This window comes from Cnephaeus nilssonii (genome assembly GCF_951640355.1).
Source record: "Cnephaeus nilssonii genome assembly, chromosome: 12".
Taxonomy (NCBI): Eukaryota; Metazoa; Chordata; class Mammalia; order Chiroptera; family Vespertilionidae; genus Cnephaeus; species Cnephaeus nilssonii.
Genome location: NC_137083.1, coordinates 51,945,688 through 51,965,751, shown reverse-complemented (window position 1 = coordinate 51,965,751; position 20,064 = coordinate 51,945,688). Strand labels below are relative to the sequence as shown.

At 41.5% G+C, this 20,064-nt stretch overlaps 1 protein-coding gene across 1 annotated transcript in view; it reads left to right on the top strand.

Annotated features, from left to right (window-relative positions):
- Window positions 1-1,008: 1,008 nt before the first annotated feature.
- Window positions 1,009-20,064, top strand: part of MGAM (maltase-glucoamylase) — a 77,479-nt gene continuing 58,423 nt past the window's right edge. Inside the window, exons 1-3 of the mRNA XM_079785993.1 lie at window positions 1,009-1,131; window positions 12,669-12,795; window positions 14,412-14,497. Coding sequence (XP_079642119.1) covers window positions 12,669-12,795; window positions 14,412-14,497 — 213 coding nt within the window. The 5' untranslated portion in view covers window positions 1,009-1,131. The remainder of the gene's footprint in view (window positions 1,132-12,668; window positions 12,796-14,411; window positions 14,498-20,064) is intronic.

Here is a 20,064-nt window from a genome sequence, read left to right as displayed (position 1 = left end):
CCTGCACAACGAAGGTGCTTGAGAGGTTTTCTTCTTGAGACATTGATGGGTACCTCCTGCCTGGAGAATCCTGACTTAACAGAGAAGGAAATATTGTCATCGTTGAGGTGCCTCGGGGTGGGAGTCCATTCACAGCTGTGGCAGGTGCATAGCAATAACTATTATTATCACTGACACTTACTGAGTATTTATTATGTAAAACCAAGGCTTTCACTTGCATTATTTTGTTTAATCTTTACAATGTAACTGGATAGATAACCATTTTATGGTCATGAACTTGAGGAAACTGCTGCTTCCCTGGCTCTGCTGCCCCAGCTGGTAAGCAGGACTGGCCTTTGAATTCAGCTCCGCCTGACTCGAGATTGGACCTTTTAGTCTCTACACTCAAGCAAACCTCACGAAATTCTTGGGTCCTGGCTTCCTCATCTGTGAAATGAGGAGCTAGACTTGATGAGCCTGTGAGGTCACACTGAATGTCTGGCCCACATGGGCTTTGCTGCGGAGTGGGCCTCTCCACCAGCCTCCACCAGGCTGCCAAAGGGCCTCCACGTGCAGCAAAGCCGAAAGGCACCTCTACAAAGGCAAGGAAAAAAGACCACTATTTTGAAACATTTTCAAAAATATTTCCTTTAAACACAAATCAGAAGATTGCATGACTAGGTGTCACTGGGTTCCTGGGAGCTTAGGGGTCCCTGAGAGACCGGCGGGAGGGGAGGGGGAGGTGCGGGGGGGGGGTGGGGGAGAAGCTCGTTGGGACACCGGGGTCATTTATGTTTTGCCCTTTATCATCTGTCTGCACATCGAGTCAGTCTGTCCTCTTTCAGGAGGCACATGGAGTGTCCTCCCAGAAGAAAAGCATTCAGTGCCCGGAGGGCTTGAGGGAGTCAGGTGGCCACAGCTCACTCCAAGCCCTCAGGGATGTTCTTCCTGGGCCGGACCATGATTACTAATTAACTAGTAAATCTGATCCCGGGAATGAAAGCTGTGCAGTCATTTGCATCTGAAACCCATTAACCAGCACAGTGACCAGTTACCAGGGCTGAGGTTGCTTTCTGTGGACTGTGTGCGCCTCTGTGGTTATTGCCAGGTCACCCTTCAGACGGAGCAGGAGCTGCGCTGGGCGGTGACAAGGTACATTTGTAAACTGCTCACTGTGGCTGTAGATGTGTATGTGTGTGTGTGTGGACTCGCGTTGATCTGCTTTAGTCAAAATGCCCTTGTTAATTTGTTAAATGATCAAAAAATACACCAACAAGTCTCAAAATTACACACACAGATACGCAAAACAGAATTCAATGCACTCATCTTTTTTCTTGTGGGTATCTGTGTCTGCGTGCGTGCACACTTGTGTGAGTGTGTTTCTCTGGACCCAGGCTGAGTCTACAAGCTCTGTTTTAGCTAAACCTGCGTTGGGTGTGTGTGTGTGTGTGTGTGTGTGTGTGTGTGTGTGTGTGTGTGTGTTGTGATGAATGGTTTAATATTCGGGGGGAGGTAGCTGGTAGAAATTCTTTCTGATTGGGCAGATGAGGTGGTGGAAGTGAGGGAAAGCAGTTAAAATTTGGGAGTTAGATTAGAGCACTTGGGACGTTCCTTCTATAAGGATGTAGGGTTGTGATTGAGGAGTGGCAATTAGAGAATTCATCTTAGTCAGGAACTTGAGAGATCTATGTCCCTGTGAGTTTTGGGCCTTTATTGATCAAATAAAGGATTGCCATAAGGAAGAGCCCAAGGGTATGCGTGCGAAGTATTGGGATGTGTGCATGTGCTGGTGTGCAGTGTGCAGAGGGGAATGTGAGAGATTTCATGTGGAAGGAGGGCATGAGGGGAAGAGGCGTTACCTGGACTAGCAGGCATGTGTGAAATGGAACAGCAGCACCGAGGGGAAGGTGGGAAGGTAATGGGGTTATTGCTGATCCCTCTCTGATATAAACTTAATATTAGTTGTCTGAGTCTAGCTAGACACATGTGAGCACTTCTAATTGGCCACTGAGGTGGGGAGGAAGAATTACTATTGGGGAAAGAGAGGGAGGTCCAGGTCAAAGCCATAGGTCTCACTAGAATAAGCTCCCAATAGGTTCCTGGTGTAGGGTCTGAACTGAAGGGACCTCCTGGTCTCCACACTGTCTGGTGTCCTGTGCCAGTGAGTGTATGTGCGGTGGGCTAGGAGGGCGGGAGAGGGCAGGGCCTTTGGTTTGTTGTGCTGGGTCCAGCCAAGGTGCTATCAGGGACGGAATGAAATGAAAGAACATTCTGTCCCTTACCCCTACTTTTAAGATAGCTCATCATTATTTCACTCATACTTACCTAAGATGCCAGTGATTTTTTTTCTGGCATTCTCTCACAAGTGAGTTTCGATGAGCTGATAAAGTAACTTTACAAACTGCTCCATCGGCATGGAACACTAATGGGTAGAAGGACTTAGAAGAATACAATTTTCATTTAAAATGGGCACAGCAGGCAACCGCTGAATGTGATGAGGAAGATAAGCCTTGGCACACCTGGTGCTGGGGTCACAGTAGGTCATAGCTGTCTTCAAGAGATGATTCCCTTTGTGGCGCAGAAGGAGAAACTGAGGCCCAAGGGGCTTAAGAAGTTTTTCCAAGGTCACACAGCTGTGTAGGTTCAGAGCTAGCTTTCAGATCTCTGCACTTTGGATGTGACCAGACTTGGAAAAAGAAGGCCCTTAGCTATTCTTTCCCTCCTATTCTCTAAGTAGCTGGAGACAATGGACCGGCCAAGTAAATTGTGCCCCGGGTTTTGGAGGACCAGCCATGACTTGCTGGCGTCCTCTTTGCCAGTTATTCTTAGTTTCGGTAAAACTAACCATCTCTTTTCCACTAGATCTCTTGTCTTGTGTTACTGAGGGTTTTTAAAAGAAAGGCTTAGCTCACCATGTGTGAATCAGATACTGCTGTAATTCAGGAAAGACGAGAGTGGATTATCCAGTTTCTCCAAATGAATTTACCTGGCCCTTACAATAATCTGGGCCCCCACCTGGGTTACTTATCTACTTTGCCTAAAAATAGTTATAACAGTACTAGGAAAATGAGGCTTGGCAATTATTCATATAACCGCTTTAATTCAAGAGGAAAATATTACTATCGGAGTATGCACAATTTATGTACAATAGTAATTTGCACCTTTTCCATAGATTTCCCCTGACAGCCTAATTAAAATTGCAACACTCGTCTGGCTGTGGTGGCTCAATGGATTGAGTGTCGTCCTATGGACCAAAAGGTCCTGGGTTTGATTCCCAGTCAGAGCACATGCCTGGGTTTCGGGTTTGATTCCCAATAGGGGGCATTTAGGAGGCAGCCAATCAATGAGTCTCTCTCATCATTGATGTTTGTATTTCTCTCTCCCTCTCCCTTCCTCTCTGAAATCAATAAAAAATATATTTTTTAAAAATTACAACCTTCATCCACCCATTCCTCATCTCCCCCACCCCCACTTTCTTTTTCTCTGTACCATTTATCACAGTCTAACTTATTGTATATTTATTTGATTTACTGTTTCTTTTGGGTACCCATAAGAACACAATAATTTTTATCTTTTTTTCTTCGTTGTTGTCGAATAACCAATTTCTGGAAGAATGCTTGTCACATTGTAGAAGCTTAATAAATAATTGATGTGTGAATAAATAAACTTTAATGAGATCTCCCATTCCACCAAAGACATAGCATTGATAACCCAATGAGTATTGTGCTGTGTCAGCAGCTCATTCTCCTTGGCCTTGCAGATAATTTAAAACAGGCCCGTGGCCATACCTGAGGTATACTAGATGCTTACAAATCCACTTCTAAATCCCCCAGATGTGATGGAGACAAATGTTGCAGGAGTTTTGTTTCCTTCTCTTTCCATAAGCCTTCTAACTAAATGGTTGTCTTTGGAAGGACTTAGGCATCTTTCTATTCTACCTCCTCTTAATTGAAACCTTAATTATTTATGAATATATAGATTTTCTGCATTTGTATCACATTGTGCAAGTTGGCTGTGGATTCAGATTGCTTGGTTTGAAGCCTGGTTCTGAGGTCTGGACCTAGTCAATTTAGCCTCTGTCAGGCTCACTTAACTTATTTATAAAGCAGGAAAATTGCAATCTTGGCTTGTAAGGAGGTTATGAACACAAAGTGAAATAATGCACGTAAGTGCTTCACATAGTACCACACACATCCTAAGTACTTGGCTAATGATCCAGACATCTATCTAATAATAGGGTAATATGCAAATTGGTCCATCACAGTAACTACCGATCAGCAGGTGTGGGTGGGCAGGGACTTGAAGCATCAGGGACAGGGGCGGGGACTTGCAGCTTTGGGATGCTATGGTGGCGGCCACTTGCCCAGGGCCGGCCCCAGGCTCAGGCAAGCTGCCAATGGCCGCTGCTGCTTGCCCAGGGCCAACGTGTGGCTCAGGCAAGCCACAGGTGGCCACTGCCACTTGCCCAGGGCTGGCCCCTGGCAGGGACTTGCAGCATCGGGTACGGGTACGGGGATGGGGACTTGCAGCATTGGGGACACGATGGCAGCTGCCGCTTGCCCAGGGCTGGCCCTGGGCTCAGGCAAGCCGCCGATGGCTGCTGCTGCTGCGAGGGCCCAAGGCTCAGGCAATGATGGCCGGACGAGGCTCAGGCAAGCCGCAGTGGCTGTGAATGCTGAGGCTCAGGCATTCTCGTGGCTGGTGGTGGCAGCAGCAGAGATGTGATGGGGGAGTCACCTTCCCCTGATCGCCGGGTAGCCTCCTGCAGAGGGAGGTCAGAGGCAGCAGCAGTGAGGGGATAATTGGGGTGGTGCCTTTCCCTGATCAGCTGGTCGCCTCCAGCAGAGAGAGGCCTAAGCGGGCCTAAGCCATCAGTAGGACATCCCCTGAGGGCTTCCAGACTGTGAGAAGGGGCAGGCTGGGCTGAGGGAACCCCAACCCTGACCCAGTGTACAAATTTTGTGCACCAGGCCTCTAGTTATTTGGTAAAACCACATTTCACAAAAACTTTAGCTTGTATACAGTGGGGACTTTATAGCATAGAACAATGAGTAATGGTTAAGAGTCTGGCTGTGGAGTCACAGGGCAGGTGTTCAAGTTGTGGCTTTGTTCCTTATCAGCTATGTGGCATCAGACAAATGATCTGACCTTTCTGAAGCTTAATTCCCCCTCCTTTGAAAGCAGTGCTAGTGGCCGTAACTGGCTTGGGGATGTTATGAGGATTGCATGCAACAAATTCTGAAATTTCTTCCCACAGCCACACAAACATCATTAGCTGTGATTATCATTGTCATTAAATTTGCACAATTTGTGTTTGTCATATGAATAGATATTCACAGATTGATGATGATTAAGGCTTGCTATTTAAATGACTTCCAATTCTATTTGCATTTTGCCATTTTTATTGATCTTGATTTTTTCCTAAATTGTATCCTTGTAATTTGGGAAGGAAGGTCAATCAGAAGATGCTGCTGAGGGCTTTTTTTTGAAGGCTAAGAAAATGTTTCTCTTTTATAGCTAGAAATAATTATGATTGCACCATAGAGCAGGTAACCACATTTGAATATATGATACTAAAGGACTTTTAATAAGAGGCAAACAGATACTTTTAAATGCAATTGATATATTATTCAAAAGTCATATTGACCCAACCATGTTAATTATCTATTGCTGAGTAACAAATTATCCCAAAATTTAACAGCTTGAAGCAATAAACATTTATTATCTCACGGTTTCTATGGCTTAAGAATACAGCTTAGGTAGGTGGTTCTGGGTCCAGGTCTCCTATGAGGTTTCAGCCAGGATGTTTCCTGGGCTACAGTCATGTGAAGGCTTGACTGGGGCTGGCAGATCCACTTCTGAGAGGCCTCACTCATGTGGCTGATGGCTAGAGGCCTCCGTTTCTTGCTGGCTGTTGGACTTTTCCATAGGCCCTTGAGTGTTATTATGACATGGCAGCTGGCTTCTCCAAGAAATAGCCCAAAAAGAAGCAAGGAAGTGATCCAAGAGAAAGAAGGAGGAGGGAACTGCAATGCCTTTTATAATTGAGTCTTGGGAGTCCCACTCCATCCCCTCTACCGTGTTCTGTTTGTTGGAAGTGAGCTGCTAAGTCCAGCCCACTCTCAGTGAGTGGGGAGGGGGGCTTGGCTCCCCGTCTTGAAAGGAGGAGTATCAAAGAATTTGTGGACTTTTTTATTTTTAAATCACCACATCATGATTTTGGGTATTTTTAAATTTTATTTTATTGCACATTTTACTCTGTTTTCTCTCTATGAATGTTTATACTATTTTTAATTTTTTGCTATTACATGTATTATATGTCTTGCTACAATGAAAACCTTTATCTGTACACGCATTGCTTCCCACATGTGCATATATGTTAATAGGCTAAATTTCTATAAATGGAATTCCAAACTGTGGGTGGAAAAAATCTTAGCAGTTTCTGCCAAATCTTCATTGAGCATATGGTGTTTACCATTTGGCTAGCAATGTGTGGGTGCCTTTTCTTTAGAGTGTCTAACACAGTGTGTTAACAAACACAAGGAAAAAATTTAAATAATCACTTATCTCACAGCTATTAGCAACCACCAAAGAAAAAAGACATGGTCACTTTGATGAGCATTCTGATACCTCTTCTTTTTGTGTGAACACCAGATCACTCTTTACCTCATAACTTAATTTAACTATACAAGACACAGGAGAGTACTAATCTTTATGGAATTGTACATGCAACGTTAATATTATGGGATATCTTATAAGAAGGTGAGGTACTGAAGACAGGGCAGGTAAGAAAGATTAGACAGAATTGGGTAATGGATTTTAGGAAAAACAAGGCAATCCTTGTTGTTGAGAAGGGTCCAGCCCCATTTCCCTTATGGTAAGAGGGCATTCCATTGACAAACAGCAATTTCTCATCCAGTGCATCAGAAACAAATCCTCTTGTCATTGACTCCTTGGGCAAACGACTGAGCAAGGCTGAGAAGAATGTGGAGGTTGTGTGAGCACAGACACATCGATGAGGTGGAGAATGAAGCTGTAAGGAAATATCAAACAATAAGGTTTAGCTGTGGACTTCAGATTCTCAAGTTGGGGAGCTTTAGAATTAAAGCCTGAGAAAAGAAGGGAGAAGATGTGTTTTTCTGTTTGTTTGTTTGTTTTAATATATTTTTATTGATTTCAGAGAGGAAGGAGAGGGAGAGAGAGATAGAAACATCAATGATGAGAGAGAATTATTGATCGGTTGCCTCCTGCACTCCCCGTACCAGGGACCGAGCCCACAAACCAGGCAGAATCGAACCCTTGACCAGAATCGAACGTGGGACCCTTCAGTCCACAGGCCGATGCTCTTTCCACTGAGTCAAACTGGCTAGGACAGATGTGGGTTTTTGTTTTGTTTTGTTTTGTGTTTTAGTAAAGATGGTGTGATTTTACAGGCAGGATGGGAGAGGGTCAGTGGGTGGGTTGGTGGAGAAAGTGGACCTTGAATGGGCAAGACTGCTCAAGGCTCCTCCTATTTCTTCCTAGCGTTTCATTCTGTGTCTCAGATAACCCATGAGTCACCTGACACGTGCAGTCATAAAGCACTTAAGCAGATAGGAGCCCTCATATGGGAACGGGTTCATGAGGACAACAGCCAGGAATACGCATTTGCCCTTTAAAAGTGCTGAGTCAGGTTCAGTGCCACACTCACAGAATGTGGGGTTGACATGTTTCTTAGGAACATGCTGTTTCTTATCCAACACCCACTATCTTCTCTATGGTACATAATAGCATAATGGCGCAATACTTTATTATTTAAAGTGGTTTTATTTGATTTTCACAATAAAGTGACAATATGCAAAGTAATGGTAGATATTATTAATTCTCCTTTCATGGAAAGGAGAAAACTGAAACTCTAGAATAGTAAGCACATTCTTTTGGCCATTGCAGCAAGAAATGGGAGGGCTCAGGTCTTCTCATGCTGTACTTAGCATGTTCGATGTTTTGAGAAGGAGAACATAGGAATATGATGAAGGAAAATAGTAATGAAATGTTTGGCACAGGACTCTTTTGTGAGTTGGAGGAGTAAAAAAGCAAGCAATTTGTGTGATTCACTCATACCAGCTTTTAATATGAATTCTATAGATCTTCCAGTTCAACCTCTTTAATTTGCAAATGAGGAAACTGAGGACCAGAAACCTTAAGTAAATTTCTCAAGGTCATCTGGCAGAATGAGGAATAAAATTCAGGTCTTATAGTTCTCAAGGAAGAGTACTCTTTCTAACATACATCACTTTTATTGGGTAGAAGGAAATAACAGTATTGGACTTTAAGTTCACTTAAGGCAGGCACCATCATTTTATTCTCTAAAATACTTTCATGGATACTATAATTAGGAAGTATGTAGGTAATTTGTAAATGTTTAATTGGTAAATAAAAAATTATCAGTCAATAAGTATTGAGATACTGATAGTAGGTAGTTAGGAAGAAAATTAAGAGAAATAAGCAGGTATAACTTTTATACCCTGGGAACTCACAATTTGAGAGAGAAGAGAGGTGTTATAAATTAAGGAAGTAAATACACCAATGGGGAAAAAGCCTTAGGAAAACTTATTCTCTGTCACAACTGAGCCAGGAGTAGAGGGTGCATTGAAATACTGGAGGTGTTGGGAGGGGCACTTTGATGGGGTTGAAAACTTTCACAAAGGGTCAATCATCCCCCAACTACTCTCTCCAAATATGTTATTTTATTTTTCCTTATTATTGCCTTCTACTTTATATTCATCTCTTATTTCATTGTCCTCAATTTACACTGGCCACTCCCCCCATAGGCTAATATACAATATTATCAAATGACTTGATGAACTCAAAATTCCCAAAGTGATTCTCAGATAGGAGTGGAGGGGAATTAAATATTAAAGTCCTTCTCAGAACTTTTAAAACCTCCATAGAAGGGTCCAAGATGGTAGAGTGATCATAGGATTTTACCTTTTTTCCTTTCCAAATTTCCAAATTGACATTCTTATAAAGATGTAGCAAAAGAAATGTGTCTGAAACAAAATGGAAAAAGAAAAGCAGATAGGGCCATTGTGCTGGGTATATCAGAACAGAGACTGTCTGAGCTCCTCATCAGCTTGGGCAAGTGGGTCTCTACTGGAGCCAGGCGCAGTTCTGCCCAGAGAGACCACTCCATCCAGAGAGACCACTCCTGTCCGGAGAGACCACTCCTGTCCGGAGAGACCACTCCTGAGCTCAGAGCAGGAGAGCTCAGGGTGGGGGTGAGGAAGGGGCCAATGTTCAGCTGTGGCTAGGCTTATGAAGGGGCTGTGGAGTATTGTTTTCCAGAAAGTATATTTATTAGTGTATATTTTAGCTATAAAGAGATGGTTTTCAACTGCTTCTTGTATGTTACAACTCACGAAAAGCTCATACTGGTATGAGTAACAGTTGCAAAGGTCCTATGGAGAGGGAGGTGGCTGTATATTCTGAAGAAAACCTCCCTGGAGATACCAATGGACCTCTCCTGGGTACTTCAAAATGATTGCTTCAAAGTAAACTTGACTTGGATCCTATTGTAAAATAAATAACAACCCTCTAACGTACATTATTTTTTTAAGTCCAAATGTTCCTGTTCTTTCATTTTTGCTTGTACTCTCATGGTTACTGATGAGGGTCCTGGGATGAAGGCACAGTTTTCTCATTTTATCCTTCCCTTACCTCTTGGGAAAGAGGAATGACATCACAGCAGTGCATATAGGACACAAACGTGTTTGTGGAGGTGTTTCCACTCAGTCTTGCTCCCAAATCAGCAAATACTCATTTGGAGCATGAGCCAGGAGGTATTCTGTGAGGCATTGTAGAGTTCTTCCTAATACTTTTCATGCCGTGAACACAACAGAAATGATGGTGGCATCACTAGGCTAGTTGAAAGTGGTCTGGGTTTCTAGAAGAGGCAACTCTCAGCCGGAGAAGGCACTGTGCTTTCTGCCTGGGTTCCACTGCCCAGCTGCTCACAGAGCATGGGACTCAGTATCCCAGACTCTCAGGTTGAGAGGGGTAATTCAGAGAGGGTAGGACATGCTTACTCGCTGCCTTTAGTAGCTCAAAAGTTAGTTATGAATATAGATGCAGATAGAGTGCCTGGGAGAAAAAGAGGGAGGGAGGCTTATTAATTTGAAGTCCTGGAAGAGATATTGTTTGACCTGAAGGAACACGATTCCGGTAAGTGGAGATGGTGGGTGTGGGGGAGAGGTGTGTTCTGATGTAGTCATGGAAAGAAGCATGCCTTTGGAGCATAGACTGGGAGCGAATTTCAGCTCCACTATTTCTCTGTGATTACTGACAAGTTTTGTAGTTTTCTGACCTCTGTTTCCTCTTATAAAATGAAGATGAATAATACCTGAATTTCAGGGTTATAATGCTAGTAATGCTGGGAAAATACCTGGACACAAGCCAAAAAAATTTAGCTATGATGATTATTAAGAATTAGACTGTAGATAACACCATTTGGTATCACAAGTAATGAATCCATTACACGTTTGTCAGGCTTCAAGATCAACAACTCCATCTTTATTTATGATAGAATGTTCTTCTACTTCTCTCTTCTCTCCCCTCCTTTTCCTTCAAATGCTTCTTTATGTCTGATACTATAGACAACTTAAGGGGATACAAGAAGTTGGCAGGTCAATGAAACTCATTTTAGAAATCATTCCATTACACCACCCAACTTGACAATAGATTTATTTACTTCTTCTATATATAAGATCTTCTATGGCACTAAGAGAACTTTCTCCCTCCATTCTGATTGAGACTTGCTGTTGGCTTCACTTCCTAATGGCTGGCACATTTCTGCACTATAATATGGCTTTATATGATTTCTCATGCTTTTGGAGAAGTGTTATGTTCATAGATATTCATTCTCGCACAAAACATGAAAGTCAGATGTGCAATTCCCTAACAGTCTGTGAGATCATAAGGAAGATCCTTAAGGTGGGAGACAGGGCCACTAATTGTTCCACTGACTTTTTCTGAACTTTGGGCAAGTGTCATTAAAGCACCTCATTCCTTTTAGCTGCACAATGGAAAACTTAAGCTTGGCTATTCTTATATCTCAGTATATTTAAAAATATAGAATGCAGTCAATGTAGGGTATTGCTATCCTAGGTAAGCAAGTTATCCTGAGATTCTCAGATCTTAAGTAAGCCAATGGCAGGGGATGCCAAGTTTTCCCTTTCAAAGATAGTAAACGCTATCTTTTAAAAAGTGCTGTTGGAATTTGGCACAAGTGACCAAATGATATGTTTTAATTATTGTTTGAGAGAGAATATGAAATGTTGACCTGCAAAGGACAAGCTTTTTAAAGAATGATAGTAGTAGGGTCAGAGAAAGGAGGGGCTAAAGGCAGTGACATTAGGGAAAACCATGGGAAGGACAGATATGAATGAGAGGCTTGCTATTACTTGCTACTGATACAGGTCAGGGCCACAACTCAGTCTGGAATCAGAACTGTCCCTAAGAAAGGACAATGTCCTAAGATGAAGGTGCTGAAGGAAATTTCTGGAAAGGACTGCATGTGAGGCATAATTCTCATAAATAAAGAATGATAGAATTACAGCACTACTATTCACAACTCCTAACGATATAATGGATCTAAGGAATGCTCACCAATGGCTGATAACATAAAGAAAGGAGAATCTGCCGAAGCCGGTTTGGCTCAGTGGATAGAGTGTCGGCCTGCGGACTGAAAGGTCGCGGGTTCGATTCCGGTCAAGGGCATGTATCTTGGTTGTGGGCACATCCCCAGTAGGGGGTGTGCAGGAGGCAGCTGATCGATGTTTCTCTCTCATCGATGTTTCTAACTCTCTATCTCTCTCCCTATCTCTCTGTAAAAAATCAATAAAATATATATTTAAAAAAAAAGAAAGGAGAATCTGATAGATTTTATGTCTCCTTCAGGAAGATGCTATGCCACCTATGCAACATTATTGCTAAAAAAAATCAAACCGAATATGGTCAAAACTCTAGATCTAATAGTTTATAGAGAAACATGTTAGCATGCATGGGGATACAATTGATAAAATCTAAATTGTGGGAAAATCTACAAACCAAACACTATTGATTACAAAACACTTAAATATAAATTAATTATAATATATAAATATTACTTGCATCCTATGAGAGTACAAGCAAACTATAAAAAATTATTAGCCCAGCTAGTGTGGCTCAGTGGTTGAGAGTTGACCTATGAACCATTGATGTTTCTATCTCTCTCCCTCCTCCTCTCTCTAAAATCAATAAAATTTTTTTTTAAAAAATCAGACAATGATGGAAATGTCAACATTGACTACATAGTTCATGATTACGGGATTATTTTAAAAATAATTTAGGTATGATATCATTTTTCTCATCTTCTGTGAAATTTCTTATTCAAGAAATAGACTTCAACATTTTCAGATGAAAAGTAATGAAATCTGAGATTTGCTTAAAAATAATGCAAGATTAGGGAGAGAAGTAAGCTGGAATGAAGATGAGATTGGCCATGAGTTGATAATTTTTTGTTCTATGTAATGGGTACATGAGATTTGTTGTTCATCTACTTAGGAATACATTTGGGCTTTTCCATTAAAGAAAACTTACTAGCTGTATATAGTAAATAAATATAGGAAATTTAAAATCCTTTTCAAATCTAAAATTGTTTTCTCCTTTTATAGATGGCAAGAACGAAGCTGAAAGATTTTACTACGTTGGAGCTTATGCTCAGTGCTCTCCTGCTTATTGTGTTTATCATCACTATTCCTCTCTTTGTGCTTTCTGCCAAAGAGTCTATGAAATCCAAAGGTAACAAGGAACTCTGGTGTTCTTCCTCCACATGTTGCTCTTAACAGAGCAAAATCCTCATAAGTGGCAGGGAAGAGTGCTTTGCGTTCTTTGCTGTGAGTGTGTGTGTGTATGAATGTGTGTGAGTGTGAGTGTGTGTTGGGGAGCTCCTAAGCAAACTGTGGCAGTTCAGTAGGGATTCACTGTCGGCCTAAATTCTGGCACTTTCATTTCCCAATGAGCACAGTGCAGGATTCCACAACTGACATGAAATATATTTTCCAAATTTCATTGACTTATTCTATGTCTGTTAACAGTAATAATGAATAATACCCTTATAGGGAAGGCAGTCAAATAAGAAGTTAAAGTATTTCAGGCCAAAGTTTGGTTCCTTAAAAAAACCGACTACCAGTGTTATTTTATTAAAAGTTTATTGTAAAGTACATGATTTTCTAACCACTTTGCTGTACACCTGAAACTAACACAGAATAATATTAAATGTAGACTATAATTGAAAAAATAAATTTAAAAGTCTATTGAAATGTATTATTCTAAAAGAGAGGATGGATTGTGTTGTTATTTATGATTTCTTACCCTTCAGTCCATGAAAGGTCAGTCAGTCTGAGGCTAGAGGAAACCTTGGCCCTTCATCTCATTTTCAGTCCTGGCAATTTCTGCTTTCATGGGAAGTTTGATGGAATAACCTCAAAGTTTGTTCACTCCTTAAAATTCTGTGATTGAAGATGGAACTCAAAATGATACGCAGAAACTGGAACAAATATGAAATTCTTTTAATCCAGCACTTTTGAATTGGAATGAAAACTAATTGAAAGCCTCATTGTTTTAACTTAATATCATTATTAATTTATTGCAATGTCTTAGAGAAATCTCGCTTCCTCATACTAGAATGCATTAAATGTGCCTTTTTAAATTTTACTAATTTTTAAAATCTGAATCAAAGGCCTTGGGCAGATTCTAGCTGCCAGTTTCTAGATCAGTGGCTCCCTTTAGGAGACTTTATGTTTACATAGGATGCCACCATCCTGGTCTTGGGGCTTGGCACCCAGAAGGAACTGCCTATTGACTGAGCAAGCAGAACTGAGGGCCAAATAAACGAGGCCCGCGGCCCGTGGGCCATGAGTTTAACATGCTTGCTCTACTGTGGGCCAGGCAGTCTTCTGTCACATCTACTTCATTCTGTCATTGTAGCACAAAAGCAGATATCGGCAATACATAAAAAAAAAACTGGTGTGACCGTGTTCCAGCAATACTTTATTCAATAATCAGGCTGTGACCTGATTTGACCCACAGGCCATAGTTTACTGACCCCTGGACTAGAAGAGGAAGACTTAGTTTCTGATCAAATACCGGAGTCAGACTCCTTGTTCTTCATGCACTGTCTCATAGGGGAGGGCCTCAGTGGTAGAAGGTGATGCAGGTGTGCATGGAGGTGGATGCAGTCAGCAGGAACAAAGTGAGGCTTTATGAAGTGAATGCATTTCAAGGACATCGGAGAGAAACCCGATCAGTAGTGGAGTTCCTATAATGGGAGGGGTTGCGAACTACAGGGATATCAAATGTCTGTGATACTAAGTCTGTCTAATGGTAATTTTTTATTGCTTTTGGGATAATCTCAGATTCTGGAATGGGTACCCCCCCTGAGTGCCCCATGGTCAACGAATTGGAGCGGATAAACTGCATCCCGGACCAGTCGCCCACAAAGGTTTGAGTTCTGGGTCTTGTTTTCATTGAGGAGTTTATGCTGCTAGAGAGCTTTTTTGTTTGTTTTCTCTTTATCACTCCCAGAGAGTTTTCAATGCAGCTCTTTGTGGCTCAGGCAAATTAATCCTCTGTCCGTTTGTATGATAGAAGAGCTTTGGGAGAGGAAGCGCCGGAAGATGCTTTTGGGTTGACAGATTCAGCAAATAAAAGCGCAGGCTGCCCACTTAAATTTGAATTTCAGATAAACAATGAATAGTATTTTAGTGTAAGTATGTCCCAGGCAAGACTTGGGACTTATACCATAATGGTTTTGTTTCTTAGCTGGCAACACTACTTGGTTACTTGTTTTCTCTAACTCTGTTACTGCCACTATTCTTGGCCTTTCTCTGTCAGTCTCCCTCCTTTCACAATTCCAAAAGGTTATCTAGGATCTACAATAAAGTCACACACGTGCATAAAACATTTAAAATAAGGACAAAGTATTAAGAGCCATACTTTGAAAGAAGAGGTAATAAGTACCAGATTAAGATAGTGTAGGCATCTGGATGTTTGCTTTAGGGCAGGGTTTCTTGATCAGGAGCTGAAGTCCAGCTGAATATAATGATTATAAAATACACTGAGTGGCCAGATTATTATGATCTCTGAACGCATAATAATCTGGCCACTCAGTGTGTCAGTGTGTGTGTGTGTGTGTGTGTATTAGACGCCCGGTGCAAAATGCAGCCTTTGAGTGAAGTCCACTGAAATGGCAGAGCTGTGTCAGACACAAAGGACACTCATTGCAGGTGATGCGTGGGCACATGGTGCACTCTGTGGCTGTCCTGTTGTCAGTGGGCTGGGACAGTCTGTGCTATGCTTGAGAGTTGGTGTTTTGGCTTATCTAAAATAAAGATTCTAACAGCAAAAGACATTTTCTATTTTTTCCCTATCACACTTCTGGAGGCTAGATGTCCAAAATGGAGGCATGGGTAGGGTTGGTTCCTTTAGAGGGCTCTGAGAAAGAATATGTTCCTTGACTCTCTCTTAGCTGCTGGTGATGACTGTCAGTTCTTGACATTCCTTGGTTTATAGCTGCATCACTCCAAAGTCTGCCTCCCTTGTTACATGGCTCTCTCTCTCTCTCTCTCTCTCTCTCTCTCTCTCTCTGTAAATACATCCAAATTTCCCATTTTTAAGGACACTGGTCATATTGGATCAGGAGCCCACTCTATTCCTGTATGATCTCGTATTAACTAATTACATCTGCAACAATCCTATTTGCAAATAAGGTCATACTCTGAGGTACTGAGTATTAGGACTTCAACATATCTTTTCTGGGGATACAATTCAGCCCATAACACGACAAAGTCACAGAGATGGGAACTATGGAAACTGTTACAACTTGAGCCTTTGGTATTGACTGAAATGGCATATATGCTGAGTCAGAGAGAACTAAGGCAGCAAAGAGAGAACAAACAGATTAGAGATAAGACATAGGATTAGATGGGCTGGGCCTCCGAGGAAGCTGGAAGTTAAGGTGGATAAGGCAAACGGGAGCCAGATAAATTGAAGTAGAGAAAATAACTATGAACTGCAGATTGGAGCAGAGTGATGGGACAAAATGAGTTAGGAAGCCCAGAGGCTGTGTTGAAGGCAAGAGAGATCCAATCTGATAGATAGTTAGTTAATAATCAGGAAATCCCCAGGACAGGATAAAGCAGTGCCTAGACCAGCTGTTAGGGCACAGAAGGGCAGCAAGCCTGCTATGGTAGGTGAAATCCTGGTTAGACCAGTTTTACCAAGACTATTATGGTGTTCACTCCCCTTCCTTCACCTGGCATCTTACCCTGACCTTCTCTTGGATTAGTGTAGAGACTTGCCTGCTTGGAGTAGGAGGAAACGAGGCTGAATAGAAAGATGGATTTAGAATTTGGAAGACCTTCGGAGTCAGGTATCAGAGGTTGGTTTTTCATACACAGCAGCTCGGAGCAGCCATTAGAGGCTGAATGGAATCATGTAATGAGAAACAAGGAAAGACAAAAAGGCTTAGAAACAAAGGAAAAAGAAGATACAAAAGAGAAAGTAAAACAAAAACAAAACCACTTCAGTATGGGGCCAAATGCCACCAAGTTTAGTATTTGGGGTTATAGCTATGTTCACTTAAACTATCTATATATATAATCTCTATATATAAAAGACTAATATGCAAAGTGTCCCCTTGGGAGTTTGACCAGGATAATGGGAATTCGATCACTAGCTATGATGTGCGCTGATCACCAGGGGACAGCGCAGAACATGGTGGGAGGCCATCGGTGGTGGCAGGGTGCTAAGGGAGTGGGGGAGGAGGAGGCAGGAAGGCGGGGAGGTGGGGGCAACCTGATTGGCCCTGATTGCCAGCCAGGCCTAGGGACCCTACCCGTGCACGAATTTTGTGCAACAGGCCTCTAGTATAGGCACCATGCCTCTTTTCATAGATTCTAGTAGAGGAGATAAGCTAAGTAAGTAAATGACTTGGAAATGAAACAAAAATTCATACGATCTGAAAAAAAATACTTTTGGGATCAGAAAACAGAAGAGATTATTATCAAGGAGAATGTGAAAGCCTGGAATTAGAGATACGTAGGATTTTGACAGAGATGGGAGGAATGGAAAGTGATTTCAAGATACAAGAGATGATGTAAATTGAGTGACAGAAGAGGAAATTGTGGGGCACATATATGACATAGTGAATGGTCCCATGTGGCCAAGATATAGGGTGGGTGCCAGAGAGAAGATAATGTTTAAGACTGAAAGGTAGATTGGAGCTTGATGATAGAGGCCCTTTATTTTAATTTTTTGTTAATCCTCACTTAAGGATATTTTTTTCCCATTGATTTGTTTTTTAGAGAGAGTGGAAGGGGTAGAGAGAGATGATAGAGGTCCTTTAACGTGCTGCTTTGTCAGTAGGAATGGGAAGTTGTGGTCCAGACATGTTATACCTAAACAGGATGTTTGACACACTAGGCTTGCAGCAAGTTGATCCATCCCCATTTACTTGCTTCTGTCATTGTGTGTTAGGAAACAGGTTGCTCGGAAGCCCGCCTAGAGGACCAATTCATCCTAAGTCTGTTCCCTCTCCCTCCACACCCCATCTTGTTCCTGGCTATTGGTAAACTTCAGATGTCATTACTGTTTCAGTAATATTTCTTCAGTGTTTAATATAAGAGCTTTTAATAAATACTGTGAGGTATTGAACTCCTCACCAAATCTGCTCTCCCTTCTCAACTATGAGATTTCAGTTAGTAGTTCCATTGTGCTTTTAGTCTCTGGGGCAGAAACAGCAGAACTTTTGCCTGCCGCTCTCCTTTATCCCTTTGACCAGTGTTTCATGTATTTTAGTTAGTTTAGAACATTTTCCTTAACAGTGTTGTCCAGAACAAGCACTTTATTCCCATTCTCACTGCGATCACGCTAGGCCATCGTGACCGCATGCTTGGATTGTTCCAGTAGCCTCCCAGCATCTCTTCCGAATCCCATTTATCCCCATTTATTCCATTATATGCCTGATTGAAACTGCTGTCTTGAATGTCTTGCTTTTATTATATTTCTACCTAATTTGAGCATCCATTGTCTATTGGGTCACATTCAAACACTTCATTGTGTTGTCTAAGACAGGTGCTAGGGCCTGAATGAGTCACCAGCTTTAGCCATCAGTCCACAGAAACATAATTTATGAACACCATACCTTGAAGCAAGATGGATGATTGAAAAAGAACTAAAGTATGGGTAGCTTAAACCTGAACAGGAGAAGAAATTTTCAGTTCAATTATAGCTGCTGGTAGTGCCTAAGTCTTTGCATGAGAGTCATTTTTAGGGGAACGCCCTTTCTTCAGAGGATACCATCCACTACTTTTCTCAGTCTCCTTTGTCTCTCTCTCTCTCTCTCTCTCTCTCTCTCTCTCTCTCTCTCTCTCTCTCCTATCTCCCCCTCTCTCTCCTAAACTCTCTCCTAAACTGAGGTATAACTGACAGAACATTAAATTAGGTTCAGGTGTATAAAGTGATGATTTAAATATTTGTATATATGGCAAAATGATCACTGCACTAAGTCTAGTTAACATCTGCCACCATACATAGTTACAAAATTTGTTTTTTACTGTGATGAGTACTTTTAAGATCTACTTTCAAATATGGAATACATAATTTTATAACTATAGTCACCATGCTGTATATTATATCCCCAATGACTTTTTTATTTTATAACTTGAAATTTGTACCTTTTGAACCCCTTCATGATTCCTCCTTTTCTATATGACATCTAAATGTTATAAATATCTTGTCTATCCACACTCAATCCTTTGATGATTTCATCCAGTGTCATGTCTATAAATGGTAACCCCTATGTGCCTACATATCAGAGGAATGCCTCTACCCTAAATCACTTCCCTGAATTCCACACTTATCTATGCAACTGCCAATTCAGCATCTCCACTTGGATGTCTAATAAGTACCTCAAAACAAACATGTCAAAATTGAACTTTTGATCTCCCACACTTGTGCACATACCGAAACCTGCTCTTCCTATAGCCTCACCCATCTTGATAGTGGCAACTGTTAACCTTTTGCCCCTTGCATTCAGAAAAAAATTACAACTTTAAGAAGAAAATAAAGGATCCTATGTAATAAAAGCGTAATATGCTAAGTGTCCGACTGTTCATTTGATCATTTGTTCGACTGTTCCACCAGTCATTATGATGCACAATGACCACCAGGGGGCAGACGCTCTGACCAGTAGGTTAGCTTGATGCTGGGGTCCGGCTGATTGGGACTGGGCAAGATGGGCCGGACACACCCTGGAGCCCTCCCTCGGTCCCTCCTTGGCCCCCATCAGCCCCAATCGGGACTGGGCAAAACAGCCCCAATTTGACCCAATCACAGGCCAGGCCAAGGGACCCCACTGGTGCATGAATTCGTGCACCGGGCCTCTAGTCTTATATAAAATAGTAATTAACTTATTTTTTACTTATTTCTATAACTTTTCTTGGATTTCTATCTAGATATTATGTCTGAAAATAATGATAATTTGGTTTCATATTTTCAGTCTTATAATAAGTTTTCTTTCGTTTCTTGTCCTATTGTATTGTTAGGACCTCTAATATAGTTTTAGTTACAGGAATTCATAAACACAGGTTACATAGGTTTTTCTTCTGATTTTAAAGGGAATGTTTCTAACATTTCACCAGTTGGTAGATACTCACTAGTCAACTAAGAAAGTTACTGTTTGTTCCCAATTTGCTAAGAATTTTATCATGAACAACTGATGCATTTAAATGATTATATGGTTTACTTCCTTTAATAAGTTATTGTGAGGGACACACAAGTGGATTTTTTTAATATTAAAGGATCCTTGTATCTCTGGAAAGAATACTATTCTGTCATTATTGACTATGTTGCTGATTTCTGAAAAAGCTGAGTGTGTTTTTTTTTTCTAAGCTTTTGCATTTATGTTCATGCATAAGACTGGGCTCTAGAGTTTTCCTTTGTCATGTCTGACTTTAGCATAAAATACTTGCTTGTTTCTTCTCCTCTCTTTTAAGTGGAAGAAGCATT